Source organism: Chanodichthys erythropterus, chromosome 11 (genome assembly GCF_024489055.1).
Source record: "Chanodichthys erythropterus isolate Z2021 chromosome 11, ASM2448905v1, whole genome shotgun sequence".
In the NCBI taxonomy this organism is placed as follows: domain Eukaryota; kingdom Metazoa; phylum Chordata; class Actinopteri; order Cypriniformes; family Xenocyprididae; genus Chanodichthys; species Chanodichthys erythropterus.
The window spans coordinates 34,752,446-34,776,530 of NC_090231.1; the positions used below are offsets into that span (position 1 = coordinate 34,752,446).

The 24,085-nt window shown below is 34.7% G+C and overlaps 1 protein-coding gene across 5 annotated transcripts in view; it reads left to right on the forward strand.

Moving 5' to 3' along the window:
- Positions 1-24,085, forward strand: part of vps13c (vacuolar protein sorting 13 homolog C) — a 68,460-nt gene that overhangs the window by 13,833 nt on the left and 30,542 nt on the right. For 3 of the 5 annotated variants that reach the window (XM_067399551.1, XM_067399552.1, XM_067399554.1), the window contains 43 exons: positions 1,151-1,208; positions 1,983-2,110; positions 2,789-2,895; positions 2,978-3,149; positions 3,283-3,345; positions 3,432-3,567; positions 3,664-3,758; positions 3,991-4,133; positions 4,273-4,465; positions 5,894-6,008; positions 6,111-6,247; positions 6,326-6,458; positions 6,545-6,662; positions 6,734-6,869; positions 9,182-9,266; positions 9,473-9,567; positions 9,795-9,948; positions 10,052-10,131; positions 10,246-10,305; positions 11,929-12,079; positions 12,401-12,517; positions 12,664-12,767; positions 12,853-13,020; positions 13,314-13,346; positions 15,092-15,396; positions 15,743-15,890; positions 16,005-16,107; positions 16,186-16,313; positions 16,420-16,576; positions 18,053-18,132; positions 18,716-18,775; positions 18,854-19,007; positions 19,091-19,210; positions 19,584-19,687; positions 19,790-19,957; positions 20,033-20,337; positions 20,542-20,689; positions 21,348-21,498; positions 21,592-21,719; positions 21,838-21,998; positions 22,632-22,888; positions 23,446-23,669; positions 23,794-23,886. In XM_067399551.1, the coding sequence (XP_067255652.1) occupies positions 1,151-1,208; positions 1,983-2,110; positions 2,789-2,895; positions 2,978-3,149; positions 3,283-3,345; positions 3,432-3,567; positions 3,664-3,758; positions 3,991-4,133; positions 4,273-4,465; positions 5,894-6,008; positions 6,111-6,247; positions 6,326-6,458; positions 6,545-6,662; positions 6,734-6,869; positions 9,182-9,266; positions 9,473-9,567; positions 9,795-9,948; positions 10,052-10,131; positions 10,246-10,305; positions 11,929-12,079; positions 12,401-12,517; positions 12,664-12,767; positions 12,853-13,020; positions 13,314-13,346; positions 15,092-15,396; positions 15,743-15,890; positions 16,005-16,107; positions 16,186-16,313; positions 16,420-16,576; positions 18,053-18,132; positions 18,716-18,775; positions 18,854-19,007; positions 19,091-19,210; positions 19,584-19,687; positions 19,790-19,957; positions 20,033-20,337; positions 20,542-20,689; positions 21,348-21,498; positions 21,592-21,719; positions 21,838-21,998; positions 22,632-22,888; positions 23,446-23,669; positions 23,794-23,886 (5,775 nt within the window). The remainder of the gene's footprint in view (positions 1-1,150; positions 1,209-1,982; positions 2,111-2,788; positions 2,896-2,977; positions 3,150-3,282; positions 3,346-3,431; positions 3,568-3,663; positions 3,759-3,990; positions 4,134-4,272; positions 4,466-5,893; positions 6,009-6,110; positions 6,248-6,325; positions 6,459-6,544; positions 6,663-6,733; positions 6,870-9,181; positions 9,267-9,472; positions 9,568-9,794; positions 9,949-10,051; positions 10,132-10,245; positions 10,306-11,928; positions 12,080-12,400; positions 12,518-12,663; positions 12,768-12,852; positions 13,021-13,313; positions 13,347-15,091; positions 15,397-15,742; positions 15,891-16,004; positions 16,108-16,185; positions 16,314-16,419; positions 16,577-18,052; positions 18,133-18,715; positions 18,776-18,853; positions 19,008-19,090; positions 19,211-19,583; positions 19,688-19,789; positions 19,958-20,032; positions 20,338-20,541; positions 20,690-21,347; positions 21,499-21,591; positions 21,720-21,837; positions 21,999-22,631; positions 22,889-23,445; positions 23,670-23,793; positions 23,887-24,085) is intronic. The other 2 variants (XM_067399553.1, XM_067399555.1) reach the window with 1 other exon arrangement.

Below are 24,085 nucleotides of genomic sequence, written 5' to 3' on the forward strand. Positions count from 1 at the left end.
TGTTGGTTTTCTATGAGGGGAAGGGAGGCACGAGAGATGCGGACTCCCTCTGTAACTTCACCTGTGGGTATCGCTGTTTGACAGTGTTCCTTTTGAAAAACGAGTGACTTGCACACTTTTTATTGTCACATTTTGTAATATCTGCATTGTTTTATTTTTGTAATATGGATTATTTAAGTTTTGAGGAGGCACTGCCTCGGAGGAAACGCCCCTGGTCTGCACATTGCTCTTTGTCTAACTGTCCAGGCCTGAATGTGTTGTCCAACTGTTATTAAAACATTCTTAATTAAATGAACATCTAAACTTTGGTAATGTTAGCTCTGTTTATATGTATTTACAGTTCTGTGTCCCTGATCTTTCTTATATATCTCAAAATATATTTCACATAGTCTTAAAAAAAAAAAAAAAAATTACTAATATTTTGGTGTATTTATGGTTTGGTGATATGTAGAATTATATGTCTTAAAACAGGCATGAAACTGGCTTCAAGACCTTGTAGATTTTATCTAGAAAACTAAGCAAAATGGTGTTTAGCAATCATGACTGTGGTTTGTAACGGTGTATTTGAGGGTGTGGTCTGTATAGTGTGGGGGATGCTAGGCTTACTGGTAAAGAGGATATACTCACTTTGTAAGAGGCCTAAGTACATGCTAAAATAATGTGCTGCATGAAAATTAGATTTTAGCTTAAAATTTTTTACTTGTATAATTGTATGTATAATATGTATATTTCCCCCCCTGCTACATATCTCCATGTTGTTTATGTTGTGGAGACCAAAGGACTGAGACCGCATTTGATAAAATCTGGGATTTTTTTTTTCTGTTTGATCCTGGAAATAGATTCTGCAAATTTCTTAGTTTTATTTATCAATTTGCATTTGTAGCAAATTTGTGACAAGCACAAGGTCTCTTTGAAGCTCTATGGGTCATTCTTAAATAACATGATCACCACAGGTTTTACACAAACTTTTCACACAAATGTAAACATACCAAATAATGAGAAATAGTATTTAATGAAAATAAAGGAAACTTTTAAAAAAGCATTTTAAACTAGTTGTCTCAGACGTTTGAACTTTGCTGTATGTATTAAAATTTTTACATATTGAAAAATATATCTAAAATCACTTGATATTGTTTTTTTGTGTTTGTAGGACAAGCTGAAATCAGGAATCAGCACAAAAAATGAGGAACTGCAAGACTATCAATACAGTATGTATTATTGGTAGCACTTTACAATTAGGTTTCATAAGATGTGTCTGTTAACATAACATGAACAAACAATGAATAAATATATTTTTATGAACTAACATTAAGAAAGATTAATAAATACTGTATCAAATGTATTGCTCATTGTTAGTTCATGTTAACAAATGAGAGTGTTAAACTGTTACCATATTATCACAGAAAGTTCATGCCACATGTATTATTATCAGGTCTTGAGCTGTTTAGTATAGCTTTGTCAGTATGTTTTGGTGTTGTGCTCAACTGAAAAGTTGCTGAAAGGATATAAATAGACATGACAAGACCAAAAAGAACAACATGGATGTTGGAAGCCTTATAAGTAAATAGTAAAAAAAGTTTATATCATGTTTCGCAGTTGCAAACCCTGTTGATTTATTATTTTTTATGCTGATTTTTCTGGGTGTGTGTTTTACCTGTCACAGTTTCTTTTTGATGTGCTATTTAAACAAGGCTACGTGATCTCAAACTGCACACACGACACACCTCCTTATAGCACACAAACTCCTGTAATCAAAATTATGTACTATTTCTGCTACAGCCCCTTACTTACAAGTACTAAAGTTAAACCACAAATGTCTGTAAGAATGGGAATACAGTTCCAGTTAACGTGCATATGAATGAGCGTTTGTCAGTTAGATATAATGAAATTACTTTGATGGTTAAAGGATTTATGAGCAACTTAGTTTTAGCATCATAAATCATGGCACCCATCATGATGAACTCATTTGTTTCTTTGTACAGTTTTCAAACCCATATTTGCCTCTGCAAGGATGTGCATCAACCCTAATGCTGAAGTTGAGCTAAAATCACCCAAAGCAAACCTGCACCTTGAGGTTCAGAACATTGCAATTGAGATGACCAAGCCTCAGGTATAACAATATTTTGTGTCTTAAGCATACTCTCAAATTACCATTCAAAAGTTTGGGGTCAGTAAGGTATTATTATTTTCTGTTTTTTTTTTTAAAGAAATTAATACTAGAATAGATCAAATTGAGCAAAAGTGACAGTAAAGAGTTTTACATTGTTACAAAGATAAATTGTATTTCAAATAAATGCTGTTCTTTTGAACTTTGAAAAATATTAGGCAACACAACTGTTTTTAACATAATAATATGAAATGCACCGAATCAGTATATTCAAATAATTTCCGAAGAATCATGTGATATTGAAGACTGTACTAATGATAAAAGTAATGATTTAATACTGAATATTAAAATAGAAAACAGTTATTTTAAAGTGTAATAATATTATAATAATATGTTTTACTGTATTTTTAATGAAATAAATGCAGCTTTTGTAATCATAAAACACTTCTTTCAAAAACATTTTAAAAAAATATTTCCGACCCGAAACTTTTGAACGGTAATGTGCTTGTGCGAAACATTTACATGACCTCTCTAGATAGATAAATAATTACAGATATAACATAAATACATGCAGATTGTAACTCAAAATATAAATTATTCTGTTGTATAAATTAATTGGGACCGGTGAATTTTCTTCGGTCAAAGCCAAGATACAGCAATGTTGTTTTGGGGTGATTCTAGTACCTGTCTATGGTGGATCTGCTGGAGTCTGTAGACTGCATGGTGAAGAACGGCCCCTACAGAAAGTTTAGGCCTGATGTTCCAGTCCACAGAAATGCCAGGCAATGGTAAGTGCATTAGATCTTCATATGATGATTGGCTGATTGATTGAAGCTTGGTGTTTCTTACATGGCTCCTCTGATTGGTCAGGTGGAAATACAGCATCAACAGCATACTGGAAGTGCATATCAGGCGCTTTAACCAGATGTGGGCCTGGAACAACATCAAGAAGCACAGGCAAAAGCTTAAGGCTTACAAAGCAGCATACAAAGTCAAACTCACACAGGGCAAAGTTCGAGAAGACACAGAGAAACAGATCCAGGTATTAACTACACATGAAACCAAGTACTAACAAATTCAGAAATTTGTGTACATTTTTCAGTGTAACTTTCCACTAAACGTCTCAGACTTTAGGACCACACTGTATATACAATTATTTATTGTGTTTCCCTCAGGAGCTGGAGAAAGCTCTGGATGTGTTCAACATTGTATTGGCCAGACAGCAAGTTCAGATGGAGGTATGACAACATGTACCAAAACCGAAGGCTATTGATATTTTGACATTTTTAATCCGGTGTAGTAAGTTCGCTTTCTCTCTCCACAGGTGGTGCGGTCAGGACAGAAGCTGGTTGCTAAAAAGGCCACCACTCAAAAACAGAGTGGAGGAGGCTTCTTTGGCAGCTTTTTTGGCAAGAAAGAAGGGAAGAAAAAAGAGGAAGAGGAAGATAAAGAGGCTGAGAGTGAGTGTTTTTCTCTGATATACTTGCTAAACGTGCCTTTGAATAAATGCTTTTTTTGATGTACGTTGCTGTTTATGTACATGTATTTGTTATCAGGTATCGATTCCATCATGACTCCTGAAGAGAAAACGAAACTGTACACAGCCATTGGCTACAGCGGAAGCTCACATAACCTTGCCTTACCAAAGCATGTGAGTGCACCCTCACAGTGTTGTAAATGTATTTTCCAGTCACATTTAACGTTTTTTTTTTTTTTTTTTCAGCAAAAAATTTATTTGCGAAATCCAACCATTTTAATTGAAATTCATGTGATCAGTATTTTCGAATGAGGGTGAAAGATTTCCATACACACATTTTGCATATCCTCCTTAGCCTGGACATATTCTCAAAAATGTTTATGTACATTTATGTGCATATGTGCAGTATGTAGCTGTGATCGTCAACTTCAAACTTTTGAGCACCTCAGTAACATTCAGAGAGGAGCCTGGTGTTCCAGAGATCCTCAAAGTGCAAATGATTGACCTCAGTACGTCCATCTCACAGAGACCAGGAGCACAGGCCATCAGGTATGTAAGGGGAAACCCTTAGCATTGGCCAACAAATATACATAGGGACTTATATAAAGTAAACTGTCTTTAGGAGCACACTTAGTTTGGTCTTGATATGGTTCAGTGTGCAATTGTGTGACATGTGTATGCTGTGTAGAGTGGAGGCTAAACTGGAGCACTGGTACGTGACTGGTCTGCAGCAGCAGGGCGAAGTGCCGTCTCTCATAGCATCAGTCGGGGGCTCCGACTCCTCTCTGCTCAGCGTGCTCTTTGAGCTTAATCCAGAGAACAGCACCGCTGACCAGCTCCTCAGAGTCCATTCACAGCCTGTAGAGATCATCTATGATGCCGTAAGGGACAAGTGCATGCACACTGTAGTCATCCTTTGATTACAGACCGTCAATGGATTTTTCTTTTATTTAATTTAGTTGCACAAATATTGGTTACAAAGTAGACAAAGACATGTCAAATTTGGTCAGTCCAATTGAGTTGCATTTTATGCTATGTGTGTGGTTTTATATATGTATTAAATATGTATATGTTTTGTTATAATTTTTTTTTACTTTAATTTAATATAGTAAAATAATATCATTAGTACAATGAATTCGACTATATCCACCTTATTCCTATGCCTCATGCCCTTATTCCATGACGCTTTGCACAAATTTTAGGTGTAACTTCTGTTAAGCTGACATTATTCTACTCATCCTTTAACCATCGAACATTAAAAGGATATTTAAAAGTATAAACGCATCAACACGGTACTTTCAACAGACCATGAACAACACCAAAAGCACAATTCTTTCCACAGCAATAACGGAGGGGCTAAATATCACTGTAGTATTATATATCTGTATTATGTAACATATGTTGCCTTAAAGGGTTAGTTCACCCAAACATTAAATTTCTGTCATTTATTACTCACCCTCATGTCGTTCCACACCTGTAAGACCTTCATTCATCTTCGGAACACAAATTAAGATGTTTTGATGAAATCCGAGAGGTTTTTCCTCATTGAAAGCAACAATATTATCACATTCATTGTCCAGAAAAGTAGTAAAAACATCGATTAAAATAATCCACGTGACTACAGTGGTCCAACCTTAATGTTATAAAGTGACAAGAATACTTTTTGTGCGCAAAAAAAAAACAAAAGTAACGATTTTATTCAACAATTTTTCTGTCGGTCTGTTATGCAGTTGGCGTAGTGCTGCATTCCCGTGTTTACGTCCGAAATGCCGGCTCATTATTTGCCGGCTCCTGCGTCAGCATCACATGCATGCCTCGTTCTGCTCACGTGAAGAGGCATCGACCAATGCTGAGCTGTCGTTCGGACGTAAACACGGAAGCACTGCATCGAAAATAGCGAAGCAAAATGACAGGAGGGATGAATTTGTTGAATAAAGTCATTATTTTTTGTTTTGTTTTTGTTTTTAATTTGGTTAACAGGAATGGTTGACAGGAATAAGTTGGATAAATATGTAATTATTTTGTTATAAATTTCTTTTAAGTATAAAGTGTTTTTATACTTAATATAGTAAAAAGAAAAATTGAATAAAATAAAACAATATAATTACAATGAAAAAAATTTGAAATTCAGATAATTTGACTAAATATAATTTATTTATTCATATAAATATGTGTATATTTTGTACTTAAAGAAATATAAAATAATATAATTAATATTTTGTAAATTTATTTAGATAATTAGATTAAATATAATTAGAAAGTGATAAGTCTTACATTTTTAGTGTACTAACTATTTGCCTATATTGTAGCTGACTGTCATCAGCATCACAGAATTTTTTAAGACGGGGAAAGGAGTTGACCTGGAGGTCATCACCTCAGCAACACTCAGCAAACTTGAGGAGATAAAAGAGAAGACAGCCAGCGGTAATGCTCTCATCATTTCCCATCATCCCCGCACAGAAATGGTCATACTGGAAAGGGTATGTCAGGAGCCATCAGTAATACTTTCCCTTTATCTGAATCCAGGTTTGTCTCATATAATTGAGACACGCAAGGTGCTGGACTTGAGGATCGATCTAAAACCCTCCTACTTGCTGCTGCCCAAGTCTGGATTCTATGATGGCAAATCAGACCTCATGATTGTTGATTTTGGTTACCTGCAGGTGAGGGAGGGAAGTAAAAACATATTTAAGAGAGAACTCTTTTCTGCTAATAATATCTGTATATTTGTGTGTGTGTAGTTGAACAGCGTAGATCAAGGAAGCCATCAGCAGATATCTGCAAGTTTCTCATCACTAGAGGAAATCATGGATAGAGCATATGAAAGATATTCATTGGAGCTTCGCAGTGTCCAGATACTCTACAGCAAATCAGGTAAACGCAATGCAACACAGCAAGGAACTGAACTGCCTGAACAAGCTATTTCATTCACCCCTTTTTAACGTCTGCTCTTTTTGAAGGAGAGAAATGGAAAAATGCTCGTCTTGAAGGCTTCTCCCATCAGCACATCCTGCAGCCAATGGACTTCACACTTCAACTTGCTAAATGTATGGTGGACAAAGATTCCCGTATGCCCAGGTTAGCATTTGCTCTCTGTCGCATGTCTCTCTTAATCCTCACACATGCACTAAAAGCTGTTTCCTTTCCAGGTTCAAAGTATCAGGGGAGCTGCCGTTACTTCATGTGAAGATCTCTGACCAGAAGATCCAGGGTGTTCTGGAACTGGTGGACAGTATTCCTCTTCCTCAGACTAGCTCAACCCCTCCTAACACCCCCACAGAAAAGGTTAGAAAACACTTCAAATGAAAAGAGACAGCAGTACAGTCTCTCTGTATTGGCTGATGTGTTGCTCCATCTGACACTTAATAAGTCATGACTCATGAATAGTAGTTTCTTGGTAGGATGCCACAGGTATTTGATACTATTGTCATTGCTGTTGTTTTTCTGTAAGCTATGAATATTTCAAGCCTCCAAATCTAATCGCAGTGTACTTATTGCTTTCAGAGTCATGTGATAAGTCTGAATCTAAAACAAAGAGTTGCTTGCTTTTATATTTAGTTCCTGAATTTGCTCTGTGAGCGTGACAGTGCAGCTTTAGTCTCCACAGATTACACAACTCAGGAAACACATTATCCACAATCAGCATCACTGTCTCTCAACCCAATGAACCATGTGCTGTATCTTATTAGTGGACTTGCTGCCTCAACAAGAAAGAAAAAGCCCTTTCTAGTTTACTTTGCAAAATAAATGTTGAAGGATGTTCTAGAGATGATGTAGAACAAAGATGTTCTAGATATCATCATCTTGATAAATATAAAATAAATGTAAATAATAAATATAAAATGTACACAACCATTCAAAAGTTTAGGGTCATTAAAATTCTTCAAAGAAATTAATACTTTTATTTAGCAAGGATGCATTAAATTGATAAATGAAAGATATTTTTCATGTTTTTAATATTTTTAACAAAAGTTTGTGGTATGGTTTAGGGTCCAATTCTCACTTATTAACTAATTGCTTATTTGAATGCATATTACTAGGATTACTGTTTATTAGTACTTATAAAGAACATATTAATGCCTTATTCTGCATGACCATATTCTACATCCCTTAATCCTACCCAATACCTAAACTTAACCACTGCCTTACTAACTATTAATAAACAGTAATTAGGAGTTTATTGAGGCAAAAGTCATAGTTAATAGTTAGCTAATAGTGATATTAGACCTTAATCTAAAGTGTCACCAAGATTTCTATTTCCAATGGGCCTTTTTACACTTTGTCACTTCATATGTTTTCTCTGATCGGATATCTAGCCGTTTGTGAAATGACCAGGTATAAATGCCTACCGAGATGCTTTCGAGACGGAAAAAAATCTGATCACTCAAACAACTTTAGGAGGTGGTCTGAGACGCATTCCAGACAAAACTGGACAAGTGTAAATGTATCTGGTTGAAACCACATGTAAATTTTACTCCTCCCAAAATGTTAAAAAATAAACGTGTGAGAGCTTGTTATAGGCTATTTGACAGTTTAGCCAGATATGATAGTGCGACTGCAACACTAATTCCTGCAGATGAGTAGCTGAGTATCTCTTCAGCAAGCCAACGCGCAAACTGACGCAAATGAAAGTAAGTCTCAGATGCTCAAAACACAATCATCTTCATTAAAAGTAATGAGACTAAATGATTTTACCAGTGCTGATGCCGCTCTCTCTCTCCTATTGCTGTCTTTGATCTTGAAATTAGCTGATGATATTTAAAATGCAGCTCATATCTGTTGCTTTTGTTGACGTAAACTCTGTTAAATTTGCATATAGCTCTGGAATTGAACATTGGGGTTATATTCGTTTTGCAGAGACACATTTATGTGGCCAAGTGTAAATGTAACCGTTTTAACAAATCAGATAGATATCCGATCAGAGAAAACGAAATAAGAAAGAATAGTGGGACAAAAATCATAGTTTCCACAAAAATATTAAGCAAAGATATATTGTTTTCATCATGGATAATAATATATGTTTCTTGAGTAGCAAATCAGCACATTAGAATGATTTCTGAATGATCATGTGACACTGAAGACTGGAGTAATGATGCTGAAAATTCATCACAAGAATACATTTTTAAATATATTAAAATAAATAAGTTATTTTAATTTGTAATAATATTTCACAATATTACTGTTTTACTGTATTTTTGATTAAATAAATGCAGCCTTGCTTGGGTAACATAATAGATTTTATTCAAAAACATAAAAAAAATCTTACCAACTTCCAAACTTTTGAACAGTAGTGAAAATTTGTTGGAAAAATATGAGAAAAAATGGTTATCTTTTTTCCCCCAGATTTTACAATATTTTCTCAGTGAAATACATTTTTACATAAATGTTACCAATTGACTACAATGCAAGCTATCAGCTTAATTTAAAATGATACAATTTTACTGTTTAAATCAATTATGCAGTTTTTCCCCCAATGTTGCCACAGAAAACATTTAATGTTGGTTGAGAGCTGTCTGTAAATGTACAGGAAGCAAACAGATTGAGAAAATATATTTTTTTCCCCTTTATAATGTCCTGTTGTTGATGATATTCTTCAGAAGATGTTGGGGATGCCGCTGTCTGATGCCAGGCCAAAGGTCTTGGGTTTAGACCCCACAGTTCTTACCTATACTGTTGAGTCAGGTCAGAATTCATCCAGATACTCGCATGCACTTTCACACAGAACAGATCACTTCTTTCATTTAGAAAAACAAAAAAAAATTCTTAAATGAATGCCACACCAGTCTTTTGTTTTTAATTGACTCTGTTCATACAAATATGCTGATTTTCTCACTGTTTATTTGTGCATTTGTATCTGTCTGTGTGTCTAATCGTGCATGTGTGTTCAGACTCAGACATCAGTGAGAAGTCTGTTGATGAAGACTCTCTCAAAACAACCTTAGAGGAGCTGACCGAAGTGCAGTTTCAGTTTGAAGTCAAAGAGGTATGTTCTTCTTCATTGTTTTGTTCACATCATCCTTTTAAAAAGGCATATCAAGTCATCGATTAGTACGAGCCCCGCATTTCATAAAAGCTTTTATAATAAAATCATTCAGCATTCCACCAGTTGATTACAATTATTTTGTGTATGATTCCTGTTTATGTTTGTGTTGACTATTGTCTGTTTTAGTGTGAAGTTATGTATATGTGTCCATATATGTGTATATGTAGGTGTTGTTGGAGCTTACGAGACAGGCCGCTCAGGAAGATGTTGTATTGGCCCTCAGTGTGTCTCAACTGGGTGCAGAGGGCAAGATACGAACCTTCGATCTCACTGTCACATCTTACCTGCGCAAGATCAGCCTGGATTATTGCGAGACGAAAGGTACATGCACGCACATGAAGTGTGATCAATGTTTTGTTGTTTGAAGTACTTCATGTTGTTTCAGGGATGCTGTCTTTCTCATTCTTGTGTGTATGTATTTCAGATGCGCAAAATCAGCCACTTCATCTAATTACCTCTTCAGACAAGCAGAACTCTGATCTATTGAAAGTCGAGTACATCAAAGTAAGCATGAGCATCTCGCTCGTCAAACACTCTATAAAAGACTCTCTTAAATGGGTTGTTTTAGCTAAGTGGTTTAATTTGTGCTGGTCCATGTGGCCTTTTTGTGTCCTTTAGGCTGATGTGAATGGACCCAGCTTTCACACCTTATTTAATCATACAGAACAGACACTAAAGGTATGTTTTAAGTTTTACAGTTCTAAATAATTGAATGCCAATATTACATATAAGTACATATGCAATTATAAAATGTAAATCTTATACACATATATATAATACACTGCCCAGCCAAAGAATGGTTGGGAGGGAGCATGAAGAATCATTTTCACAGTTGAATTGGCACCTCTGAGTCCAGACCTTAATTTCATTGAAAGTCTTTGGGATGTGCTGGAGGAGACTTTACAGAGTGCTCACCTCTTGCATTGTCAATACAAGATCTCTTGAACAAAAATTGATGCACCTCTTGATGGAAATAACATCACAACATTTATTTCCATCAAGAGGTACATCATTTTACATATAAGCCAGTCATATACAGATCCAGGTCGTCATTGTAAATGAGAACTGGTTCTCAGTTGACTCACCTGGTTAAATAAATTAATAATAATATTTTTTTGATCAAGATCTTTTATTGACAATGCAAGAGGTGAGCACTCTGTAAAGTCTACTCTAGCACATAAAAAAATAAAATAAATAAAAAAAACTTACACTGAGGTTAAGGTCAGTGGCATTTCGTGTGTGAAAATTATTCTTCATGCTCCCTCTCAACAATTCTTTCACAATTTGAGCCTGATGAATCTTGACATTGTCATCTTGAAATCTTAATACATGGTTGATTTAGAAATGAAAAGCTACACACTTTGTTTTAGGGTTAAAAAAACCATTGCCAAAACATATAACATGCTAGAAAAATAATAATCACTGTAATAATGATCCATTCAAGTATTTGCCTATTAAAATCCAAACAGCGACTTTTTTTTGTCTGGGCAGTGTATATATATATATATATATGTATGTATGTATGTATATGTATTTATATATATGTATGTATATGTGTACACATCAAATACAGTCATATACAGATCATTTTTATTACATAGTTAGAATCACATCATTAAGGCCCATTCATACCAAGAACGGTAACTATAAAGAAAACTATAATGATAACTATATTAACGTCCACACCAATGAATGTTATCATTCTGTTTATTGTAAGCGCATGCTGCAGTTTTGTCATCTGACGCTTTAAATGCTCAAGCTCTTTAAAGCAGGTTGGATTCTGATTGGCTGTCAATGTTTTTAAAAAAAAATCATGAAAGTGATTCCAACGATATAATTTCTCTGTGTCGTTATTATTATATCTGTGGTGTAGTTTGAATGTGTTTCAAACTATATTTTTATAGTTATAGTTATAGTCTTTGGTGTGAACAGGCCTTTATTTTTTTTTGTTTTTATATTCAGAAACAAATACTTCAATTATTTTTAAACACTTTGGTATGGGGAACACATATTCACTAATAACGTTTGTCTTAATAAACTCTTGATTTACTGCTAGGTAAATAGGTAGATAGTTGTTGTCGCTTTTAAATTTAGGAATGGGGTAGGATTTAAGGATGTAGAATATGGTCATGCAGAATAAGGCATTAATATGTGCTTTATAAGTACTAATAAACAGCCAAAATACAAGCTAATAAGCAAGGTGAGAATTGTTCCCCATACTAAAGTGTTACCTATTTTTCTTTTGAAAAACCTTTTTTATTGAAAAGTTGCATTAAGTTATTGATTTATTTAATTTCATAGGTGGAGTTTTCCTCATTAGACTTCATGCTGCACACTAAAGCTTTGCTGTCTACCATCAACTACATGAATTCGGCAATACCACAAGACCTCACAGCCTCTAAAGACAGAGAAACCAAGAGACGAGACGATAGAGTGGCAGCAGGGAAGACAGGTGGGAGCAGGCACACACACATATTGAAACTAAACGTGTGTGAAAACAAATGCATTTTGCTTGTCAAATTAATAGGTTGACCTTGAATAATGCTCATGCATCCATGTTGTCTTTGTCTCCACTTTATAGGTTTTTTCATGGGTAACTAATGTTTTTTTTTCCCTTGACCTTTGCACTGGTCTTGACATGATATGTACTAACAGGGGTCTGAAACAGTATCTGTTTTGCTTGTGTTAAAGCATGTTGCAGACAGCACTGATTTCAGATTGTCACACACTGTGCTGTTTGAGTGTTTTAACTGGAGTGTCTATGTTTTCTTAGTGTCCAAGTGTTCAAAGGATTCTGGTGTTGTGAACTTTATGTTGTCCGCTGTGCTCGGCTCCTTCAGAGTGGCTGTCTGCGACGACAGAAGTAACATTGCTGACATTCGGGTTCAAGGTAGAAAAATCTAAAGTGTACATCAAAGTCAGCATATCTTAAAATTAACACATTGCATTATATTATATTTATTTAGTTTATTTTCCATAAGATATTTAATTCCTTTTCCATTTTCTGCAAATTAACCAAGCCTTGATTTATATCAGGCATTGATGCATCTGTGGTGGTCCAGGCCAAAGAAACAGATGTTTTTGCCCGTCTGCGTGACATTGTGGTTCTTGATGTGGACCCTAAGACCGTCCATAAGAAGGTAAAAGATCAGTCATATTTGTTTTTGGCAGTTTTGCAGATGCCAAGTTTTTATGCTCCTGTCATATTTGTGTGAATATCACCAGGCGGTGTCAATTGTTGGAGAAGAGGTGTTCAGCTTCAAGATGACCTTGTTTCCTGGAGCCACTGAAGGTGAAGGCTACACTGACACCTCCAAAGTGGATGGAAAAGTTATCTTGAGACTTGGCTGTATCCAGATCGTCTACTTACACAAGTTCCTTATGTCTTTATTGGTGAGAATATTGTAAATGCACTTACCTTTCATGTATGTGCTCATATGCTGTCGTCTGTATTGCTCTGTCATCTAAAGTTAGTACTGATTGGTAAGTCCCTTATAGCTGAAACAACTAGGGAAAAGAACTTTGAAAATCAGTATTTCTTTCTCAGTGTCTGTATTCTCTCTATGTATTTTGTCTGGACATGTATGTCTCTCCCCCTTTTTTATTTTTATTTTTATTGTTTTTTTGTTGCTCCGACACTTTTTCTCCCCTCATTGTTTTCGTTAACTGTGTCTTCCTCTTTTCAGGACTCTTTTAGCTATCAGTACTCTGCTGATGAGGTACAGACTTGGGCATGCTGCATTAAAGTCTTTTGCTTTGCAGCTTAACTTCAAATGCACCTCTGCACACACTGAAATATGTCTACATCCCACTAAACTCCACTGGATTTGTTGTGCACATCATTAAACCTTTAATTTGATTGTAAGGTGGAAATGTTAATCCAGGTTAACTACATTTACAGCAATGTTTATGACTGCCTTTGTTTTGTTTCTAGTGCAGTGCAAACTTTCAAGGGAGTGTCTGGATGACTTAAAAGTAAATACAATTCATAAAAGAAAATTATAAAAAAAAAATAATAAAAGAAAAATGAATCAATAAAATATATAATATTTTTGTATCTTTATATAAAACAAAATATTTGACTATAATCTAAACTAATTAAATTAAAATGCTAAAAAACAAAAAACCAAGATGCTGCTGTTTTTATTGAAGAACATGCATTTCTTGAAATTTCTGGGATCACAAAAGGAATTGTGGTTTATTAATTTTTATATATAAAAACTCCCATATTCTTGAAAAAAAGTTTGGAAAAAAGCAGCTTTGTCATAACTGCAGCAGAAATACCAGAAATGTATTGGGGACCTTTAAGTCAAAACGGTTAAGAACAAGTGCTCTAGTGGCAGGTTAATACTAAAGTTACTGGTAAAAAAAATAAAGAATAATATTATAGAATAATATATATTCTGAAAGCTGGAAAACACTATTTAGAAATATATAGCTTTGCTGCATAGTCATGAAAATGTAATTACATTTAAACTAAACAGAAGCAGTCTTAAAGTTTCCAATTACTAATATTGTTAATATTTCAACATTGCTTACATTACATGTAGTGTATATATACCACTGATATATAATAAAGTCTTTTAAAATGGGCATGAATTTTTAGTTATGCTTCAACTTTCAAAACAAGAACCAGAAGAAAGGTTTGTCTTCTGTGCTTTCTGCACCACTAGTGGCATCAAACAGAATTGTGTACCCCCTAACAAGTGGATCCTTTCCAATCGTTTTTTCAAACTATGTATCCCGCCATTTTCCATTTTTTTTTTAAACGGGTCAGAAATGCCATATCTTCAGTCAGTATTGAGTCAGTAACTGATTATAATTCCGTTTGCTCCCACTAATGTTACAGAAATTACATACTGCAGCTTTAATGCTGTTTTGTGTTTTTTTTTTTTTTGTAATTGAGTATATTAGCATTTACTTCTTAGATTTAATTGTAAGGTATTCTTTTTCTAACTGTGAGATATTTTTAAAGAAGTGGACATTAAATTATGCAGATTCACCCTAAAGTGTTCTTTACATGCAGTAATTGATCACGAATATGTGGATTTGCATGTGTGCTTGTATCTCATGCTACATACTGAAGTAAAAATCACTGAAATTTGAGATGGAATTTCGCACGATATGGATGCCTTGATTTTACTGGTTCTAACTTTCATTCTCTACATGCTTAATAATAGAAACAGCTCACCTATCATACCCAGAAAATATAATCATCAGCTTAATTACTTTATCTCACAAAAAAATACTGTTTCACTCCAGCACTGCTTTTTCCACCCCTGTTGAATTTGCAACTTTTTGTTGTAAATTTGGCTGTCAGGCGTTTTAAAATAAAAGAACATCCCTGCATGAATTTTCCTTACTTTGGAACTCAAGCTGTTACATAAAAGCCTTCTCTCACTTCTACTGAACTGCCATGTCAAGTCACACTAAGCTGTAACTAACTGTTGGTTGTCTTCCATAGATGTTTGTGGATAACTTCCAGACAGCAAAAGAGGCTCTCAGTGCCGCCACGGCTCAGGCCGCTGAGAAAGCCGCTTCCAGTGTGAGGGATTTTGCTCAGAAGAGCTTCAGACTTGCCATGGACATCAGACTGAAGGCCCCCCTTATCATAATCCCTCAGTCCTCCACATCCTATAATGCATTTGTGGTTGACCTTGGTCTCATTACTGTGGGAAACAGCTTCTCACTGCTGGCAGCTGAGGGCTTCCCATTGCCTGCAGTTTTGGAGACCATGGATGTAAAACTCACACAGCTCAAACTATCTAGGTAACAAAGAAAGCTGGAGATCTTCAAAATTTGTTTGTGATTTAAAGCTGATTTTACAATCAAGTTACAAGCAAAGAAAAGTGCATCGTATTTAGGTCATTATTTTCTGTTTTATTTTAGTATTCTTAACAATCTATTATTATTTACCGTAGTATTACTACTACTTTTTCATTCATATTTATACTGTATATCAGCTTTTATTTCAATTAAATAATTTTTTTTTAATAGTTTTAGTTTGTTAACAATAACAACACTGATCTTCTGGGCCTGTTTGATGTTTGATTTAGTTGATTTAGAGATGGCTCCTAACTTTCTCAGACTTATATATTTGATCTTCTTTCTCTAGGACTATTCTGAAGCATGATGCTGCTCATCTAGATATTGAAATTCTTGAGCCCATAAATCTCGAGCTTTTAGTCAAGCGTAATTTGGCTGCCACCTGGTACAACAAAATTCCTGGAGTGGAGGTCAAAGGAGTACTTATGTCAATGAATGTGAGTTTCTTGTGACATTTCAAAAGTGAAAGTGTTTAACCTAAACTCTAAAATGGCACCAAAAGATGACTGAGAACCAAAGACTAAAGATTAGCATTTTTCGGGCATCTGTAGATGGCTCTTGGCCAGGAGGATTTTGGGGTCCTCATGAGAATCCTAGCAGAGAACATTGGTGAAGGAAGCAGGACTGTGGAGGGAACAAAAACACCTGCTAAAGGTTTAATCTGTCACTAAACTTCAGTCAGTAAAGTTTGTCTTTGAGGGCTTAATTTTACCTTACTATTTTCCTTCATAGATGAAGCTGTTATAGATGAAGGAGTGATAGAGACACTTCCTTTGGGAACAGGGAGTCAACCTGCATTGACCATTGGTGCTTTTACTGAGAATATTGTCAATGTGCTGCTCAATTTTGAAATCAAGGAGGTAATTAAGCTCACTTAAGTTCTTATTTACAGTTGACATGCAGTCATAATTTCAGATTTGTTGACTAGGTATGGACTGAGAATCCTGTATCTTCCCATTCTTGTAGGTTATGCTGCAGTTGAAAAAGCCCAAAAATGGGAACGAGTGTCCCTTTTTGGTTCTCCATGTAGCTCAGCTTGGAATTGACACCAAAGTTCGAAAATATGACATGGAGGCCACAACATACATCAAAACCATCTCCATGAAGTGCCTAGAGTTCCCTGGTTTGTAGAGCTTGGTTTAAAAACCTCACAGTGCAACACAATTCCATAAATTAGTAGAATTAATGATAACACTTTATAGTAAGTGTACAGTAATAAAGTACTTACAAACTATAAGTTTATAGTTAATTCATAGTTAATATATTGTAGTCGCTACATTTGTTAATATATTAATAGGCTACTGTATATACAAATAGTGAGTTCTTCATTCATTGTCACTGTAATTAACACAATTATTATTGTTTAATTAGCTTGTAGTTAAGGAATAGTTAATTGGTTATTAGGAGTAAATAGTTTTCACTTTAGATTAGGTCATGGAAAATGGTAAAATGTCATTAAATAAGTGCTTTTAACCAACCTTTATTAGACATTAATATTTAGTGTTCCTTAAAATATTTACAAATACATTAAGCACACACACACACACATACATGTTGCCATATGTTGTTTATGAATCAGTACTCTGGTCTCATGAGACCAAATCAATAATTTTTTTTGATCTAACATCATCCAAAATGGTATGGTGTTGCTAGAGGAGGAGTACAGTGAAAGGGGCCTGGTTCCCACAGTAAAGTTCAGTGGTAGTAAAGCTCTTATATAGGGATGTATGAGTGCTGAAGTTGTGAGAGAGTTGTGCTTGTATCAATGCTGTCATGAATTCCCACACTACTGTGTAATTTAATACACAAACTTGAAACAGAAGATACATGTTTTTTATTAAATCTAGGGTGTACTCATTTCTGCAATCCTTAATTTAAACAAAATTGGCTAATTTACTTATTTTGTGGCTATTAATGACATATATTTCTCAGTTTTGTTTATGTATATGTTTAACACATTTTAGTTTTGCCAGATTTCCATGAATTGTATTAGTGATCATAAAGAAAATACATCTTTTTTATTCGTTCAGAGGGGGTGTACTCAATTATGCTGTGCACTGTATACATAATTGATTTTTTTTAAGGAACACTTAATAATACTAAAAATACTACTACTTAACACCAATGTACAAATATAATTAATGTCTTATAAAGGTTGGTTAAAAGCACTTAACTAATGACATTTTCCCATTTTCTGTGACTGATCTAAAGTGAAAACTATTTACAGTCAATAAGTTGTTAACATTCTCTAAAAAAAACATTCTTTCATCTCTTTACTTATGAAGTAATTACACAAAAATAATTTGTTTAATTACAATGACAATGAATGAAGAAGTCACTATATGTATATAGCCTATTAATATATTAACAGGCTATTTATTTATACAATCAATGTATTGTAGAGAGACTACAATATATTAACCATGAATTAATTATAAACTAGTAGTTTGGAAATTATTTGTAATTAATTTATTATTGTATACTTATTATAAAGTGTTACCAAATTGATTTATATTTGTGAACCTATAAAAACATTTTAAACATATAGTATAAAAAATAATAATTTTATTTATTTATTTATTTATTTATTTATTTGCAGATTCAAATGGAGAGCCACTCTGTATAATCAGTTCCTCAGCAGAGTCAGGAGCAGATCTTTTTGAAGTTAAATATTTTAAGGTAGCTTTCTTTCTGATGTACAAATGTGAGCGCATAAATTCAGCAGTCATTGCATTAGTATTAGCACTAGCTTTAATTATGAAACTTCTTATACAGACATTGATAAAAACCTGTCAATATTGTCAAGTGGTTTCATTTTTTTAATCCATGCTTGAGTTGACTTGTGGCAGGACATTTCATGTCTACACAGGATTTCAGCTCTTACTTTTGAACTATTATTTAAGGTCAGCAAATGAATTCATAGCTTGATCAAAGCATCTGCACAATTAGAACCAGCCATTAGTGATTATGCTCTTTAGTGTTTTTGGAGTGCCTCTAATTTTAGCACCTCATGGCCATTTTTCTGAATTGAGACTGTCACTCTAATAATCAAGTTTTGATTACATGCATAGATGTGTAAATGTATAGATGGCTATTTAATATTTCCAGAAACAGTGCTAATTGATTTTTCAATACTAATTGAATTATTTTTTAATGTTTTTCTAGAATTACAATAGAAATCTTCATTATGGAAGACAAACAAGTAGGTGCTAAGAGCTTCCAGGAATGGATACCTTAAAATTTTTAATTCTTGTCTTTGTAGGCTGATCGAAATGGGCCCAACTTTGCTAGCCTCTACCAGAATACTGAGCAGAAGATGAATGTAAGCATCTGTAAATAATGTTAAATAATATACAGTTTTGGAAATTAAGGAGTTTAACAGGCCTTAATGTGTCTTTAGGTGGTATTCTCCTCCCTGGACTTGATGTTGCATACTGAGGCTCTCCTCTCTACTATGGACTTCCTGTCCACTGCCTTGTCCACCAGCAGTCTGCCCTCACCTGAGAGAGAAAGCAAAAAGAGTGATGACATGAGAACTACCTCAGCTAAATCCAGTAAACACACTCCGAAACTGACAAACACTGAATTCTTTAACATGTTTTAAGAATGAAGTAATGAAGAATTGTTTTTGTCTCAGCTGCACTGAGCTCTCCCTCTGATGGTGACATCATTGACCTGATGGTGAATATGCAGCTTGGTGCATTTAATGTGTTGGTGTGTGACCAGAAGTGCAACATGGCAGACATCAAGATTCAAGGTTTGAATCCATTTCCTTTTTGAATTTTAAAAAACGTCATATGCTATATATTGGTATAAGTTACTACATTACTGCTACTGCAAAGCAATAATAAATTAATACAGGCTTTAAAATGTAAGCTTTTAGTACATCATCGTTATTGTAACTACAATATTATGCATATAATATTATATTACTAGCTTTAGTATTTTGCCAGAAAATGTTCTAAGTATGTTTAATTATTTTATAGTTTAGTTTTTTATAGTTAGTTTTTTTTTAGCAAAAATTCTTAAATTGTTATATTAAAGCAACCTGCTTTCCTCTGTGTATCATCTGCATATATGTTTCTTGGTTATTCTAAAGCTGATTGATTATAAATCTGCTCCTCCTGTAGGTTTGGATGGTTTTCTAAAAATGCAGGGAACTCAGACCCACATGTCCACACGTCTGCGTGACTTCATCATCATCAATGTGGATCCTAAAACAATTCACAAGAAGGCAAGTTAGCCAGACAAAGTAAACAAAGTACAATTGAAGTGAATTAAAGTAAAGTGAACTGCAATATCTGTAATTTGTTTTTGGTTATTTATGGTTCTCTAGGCCATTTCAATCGTAGGCGATGAGGTGTTCAGCTTCAGCATGAGTCTAACACCCAAAGCCACTGAAGGGGCTGGGTATACAGATACTTCAAAGGTTGATGGCAAAGTGAAACTCAACGTGGGCTGTATTCAAGTGGTCTACCTTCACAAATTCGTCATGTCGCTGCTGGTGAGTTTGAATTGCACACATGGCCTCTCTGCTGATTCGAGCACACTAACTTACCTTTACTTTCTCTCTCTATAGAATTTCAGTAATAACTTCCAGGCAGCGAAAGAGGCTCTCAGTGCCGCCACGGCTCAGGCCGCGGAGAAAGCCGCTTCCAGTGTCAGGGATTTTGCTCAGAAGAGCTTCAGACTTGCTATGAACATTAGACTGAAGGCCCCCCTTATCATAATCCCTCAGTCCTCCACATCCCATAATGCTGTGGAGGCGGACCTGGGTCTCATTACTGTGGGAAACAGCTTCTCTCTGCTCCCAGTGGAAGGTTGTCCGCTGCCTGCTGTCATAGATAATATGGATATAGAGCTCACTCAGCTAAAACTGTCCAGGTAGCCCACTGCCATGAAGCTTATCTAGGATTCTCAGACTTACTTTTCAAAGTATAATAATAATATGCAGCATATGTCCATTTACAAATCTGATAATTAACTGAACAGACTTCATTTCATGAATTTTCAAAGCCAGCATTCTAGTTGTCCATTATACAACTCTATATGTTTCCACTTATACATCCTTTTGTTCGATATCCTCAGAATTTCCATGGAGCAGGACTCAAATCAGCCTTGTTCAAAACTGTTGGAGCCAGCCAACCTGGTTCTGTCTGTTAAACGTAACCTGGCAGCATCATGGTACCAGAAGATGGCTGCCATAGAGGTGGATGGAGATCTGAAGCCCATGAAGGTCTGTTCACATACTGGATATACAGTATAATGCCAGAATGAATGTATGTGTGTATATATATATATATATATATATATATATATATATAGCTATGGAAAAAATTGAGACAAGTCAATGGTCTCTTAATTTTTTCCATAGCTGTATGAATGTGTATATGTATGTGTGTATATATATGTATATGTATATATATGTATATATATGCATGCATCACCAGAGAAGTCTGTAAGTTTCACTGTACCACCTGCAGTATACATACCTTTCAAAAAAGACCAAAATCATGCATATACACCAAATGGTTCAAGAACAGCATGCAATTTACTTTGGGTATGTCTTTTTTAGGCATTTTAGGCAAATTTTACAGGGTTGCTAAGGGGTTCAAAATGACCAGATCAAAAAAATAAATAAATAAAAAAAGGTGAATACATTTTTGCATGGATGAATCGTTCATACTTGCATAACATGTAATTAGAAAATGTAAAAATACATTTAGTATATAAAAAAATACACTTTAAATGGATCTAATGTCACAGTTTATCAGTGGAAATTACTATTTTTATAAGCTATAATAATTATTACAGTTTTAGCTGGTCCATATATTCTGGAATCTGGTTATAATTAATATAATATTAAGATATTAATCAAGATTCTCACGTTAAAGGTGGCTCTGTGTCAAGATGACCTGACTGTCCTGCTGCGGATTCTGATGGAGAATATCGGTGAAGCGAGCAGCCTTCAATCTGACACACTGATTGGCTCAGAGGCAGCCCTCAAACAAGAGAGTGTACTTGTCAGAGCACGTACAGCCACTGGTGAGAGAAGACTGTTACACAGATGTTTCGTATAATAATCTAGCTTCTAGCAAAGAACTCAACGGATGGCCTTGTTTCGTGTGTTTTGCGTAGGCTCTGAAATTCTCGTGGAGAAGCTGCCTGAAAGCAAATTGACGGAAACAGAGCTTCTGGAGACTGTCAAATTCAGCTTTAATGTTGAGTCGCTTGGCCTCACGCTCTACAGTAACGACCCTATACAGGTGTGTATTATTAAGCATACAAATGGTGAACACTGGTGTTTTTTTACAGTTACAGTCCATTGATAAAGAAAGTGAGCATTTTATCCCCCTCTCTCTCTTTCTATCTTTCCTTCTCTAGCCCTCATTACATCAGGAGCAGTTGTGTTTGGGTGAATTTATGCTGTGTAAAATGAAGACTTCAGGCAAAATGTTTAGCAATGGCAACATGGAGGTCTCCACCATCCTCACCACATGCACGCTGGATGACAGGAGGATTGGCATTCAAAGAGTCACATCCAGGTGATTTACACATAATAAAACCTAATACAATAACAAACATTAAAAAAAAAAAAAAAAAAAAAAAAATATATATATATATATATATATATATATATATAATATAATATTACAATATATATATAATATAATATTACAATATATATATATATATTACAATATATATATATATATTACAATCTATATATATATATATATATTACAATATATATATATATATATTACTATATATATATATATATATATATATATATATTATATATTACAATATATACACTACCAGTCAAAACTTTTGAATCATTAAGATTTTTTTTAATGTTTTTGAAAAGATCATGTGATACCAAAGGCTAGAGTAACTGAGCTTTGCAATATTTTTTTACAATATTACTGTTTTACTGTATTTTGATCAAATAAATCTAACCTTGGTGAGCATAAGAGGCTTCTTTCAAAAAAAAAAAAATATTAAAAGAAGTTGTTTACATAAATTTTTCTAGGTTTTAACACTTTTAATTACAACTAAGAAAAACATTCAATATGATATTACTGATTGACATTCTATTCAGAGAGCATTTCAGCATTCCTGTTTCTAGGCCTCATCCCTCTGGTTTGTTCACTCAATATTATTTTTCCCTATAGGATGCTGGGAAGGCGTGATGAGGAGACAACAGAGCCCATGATTGATGTGAAATACTCTCAGAGTGTGGATGAGCGCTCGGTGGTCGCTGTGCTGCAGAAGCTCTATCTGTGTGCTAGCGTGGAGTTCCTGTTGGCTGTTGCCGACTTTTTTGTGCAAGCCCTGCCTACAAGTTCGCCTACAAGACAACAAGACAACCCCAATCAGCTGCCGCTCAAATACGTCTCAGAACCCAAAATCCATTGTGAACCTAAAGCAGGTGTGAATGCTACTGCTGAAAAAATGAGTTGTTGCATGTTAAATGTAAGATGTTCAGAGTAGCCAGTGTATTGTAGATTTATACCATAAACAACTTCATTTCACTAAAGGGTGTCAGAACAATCGAAGTCTAAACCTGTAATTGGAATTGTAAAGATTAAGTTTCCCATTTTTTGTGCCACAAACAGCGTCAAGCAGAACTGCAAAAATAATGTTTGTGTCTCACCAAAACCAAGAAATGTCAGGAAATTTCAAAAAGTGTGATTTCCAGACCTGGAAAAGTTATGGATATTAAATCTTTATGGTCATGAAAATAGCTATAGTCAGTAATATACATTTTTTTTCTGATAAGTTATAAAGTGTTTTTTGGCTAGAAATACTTGTGAGTACAATGTCTATAAATTAAAAAAGAAAAAAAAAATTATTTGATCATCATACACAACTGGGAATATCATGAACAATTAATTGAAATTCATTGTTCAGGAAAAAATAATGAAAACTTGAAAGTATGAAAAGTAATTTTTGTTGTTTTTTATTTAATATTTTATCTATCATCAGCCCCAGCTCCAAGAACAAAACTGCGAGCAGTTGTGGTTGACCCAGAGGTTGTGTTTGTGGCTAATCTGATGAAGGCCGATGCTCCTGCACTGGTAGCCTCATTCCAGTGTGATTTTAACCTGCTGTCTGAAGAAGCCGGCCAGGTCATGAAGGCCCAAGTCAAAAGCCTCAAAGTGCTCGCCTGCCCCTTCATCAGGGCGGAGGGTGACAAAGCTGTGACCACCGTATGTTTAGTAATTCCTACTAATGTTTTTCTGTTTTAACTCCATTTTTACTACAGGAATAAAGTTTTATGTCTGCAATTGTCTCTATAATGCTTTGGAAACTATGAATTTGTTTTTACTGCAGGTGCTGAGACCATGCTCTGTTGAACTTGATACCAAAATGCCAGCCAATGCCCCATTAACTGGTTCAATAACTGTAGAGGAGGTCATAGTGAAAGTGGGTGTTATTTGTTTGCCATATTGATATCTTGTAAAATAACTAGAGGACCATATACACTACCATTCAAAAGTTTGAGGTTGGTAAGATTTTTTTAAATGTTTTTGAAAGGCTCTTACCAAGGCTTCATTTATTTGATCAAAAACACAGTAAAAACAGTAATATTGTGAAATGGTATTACAATTTAAAATAACTCTTT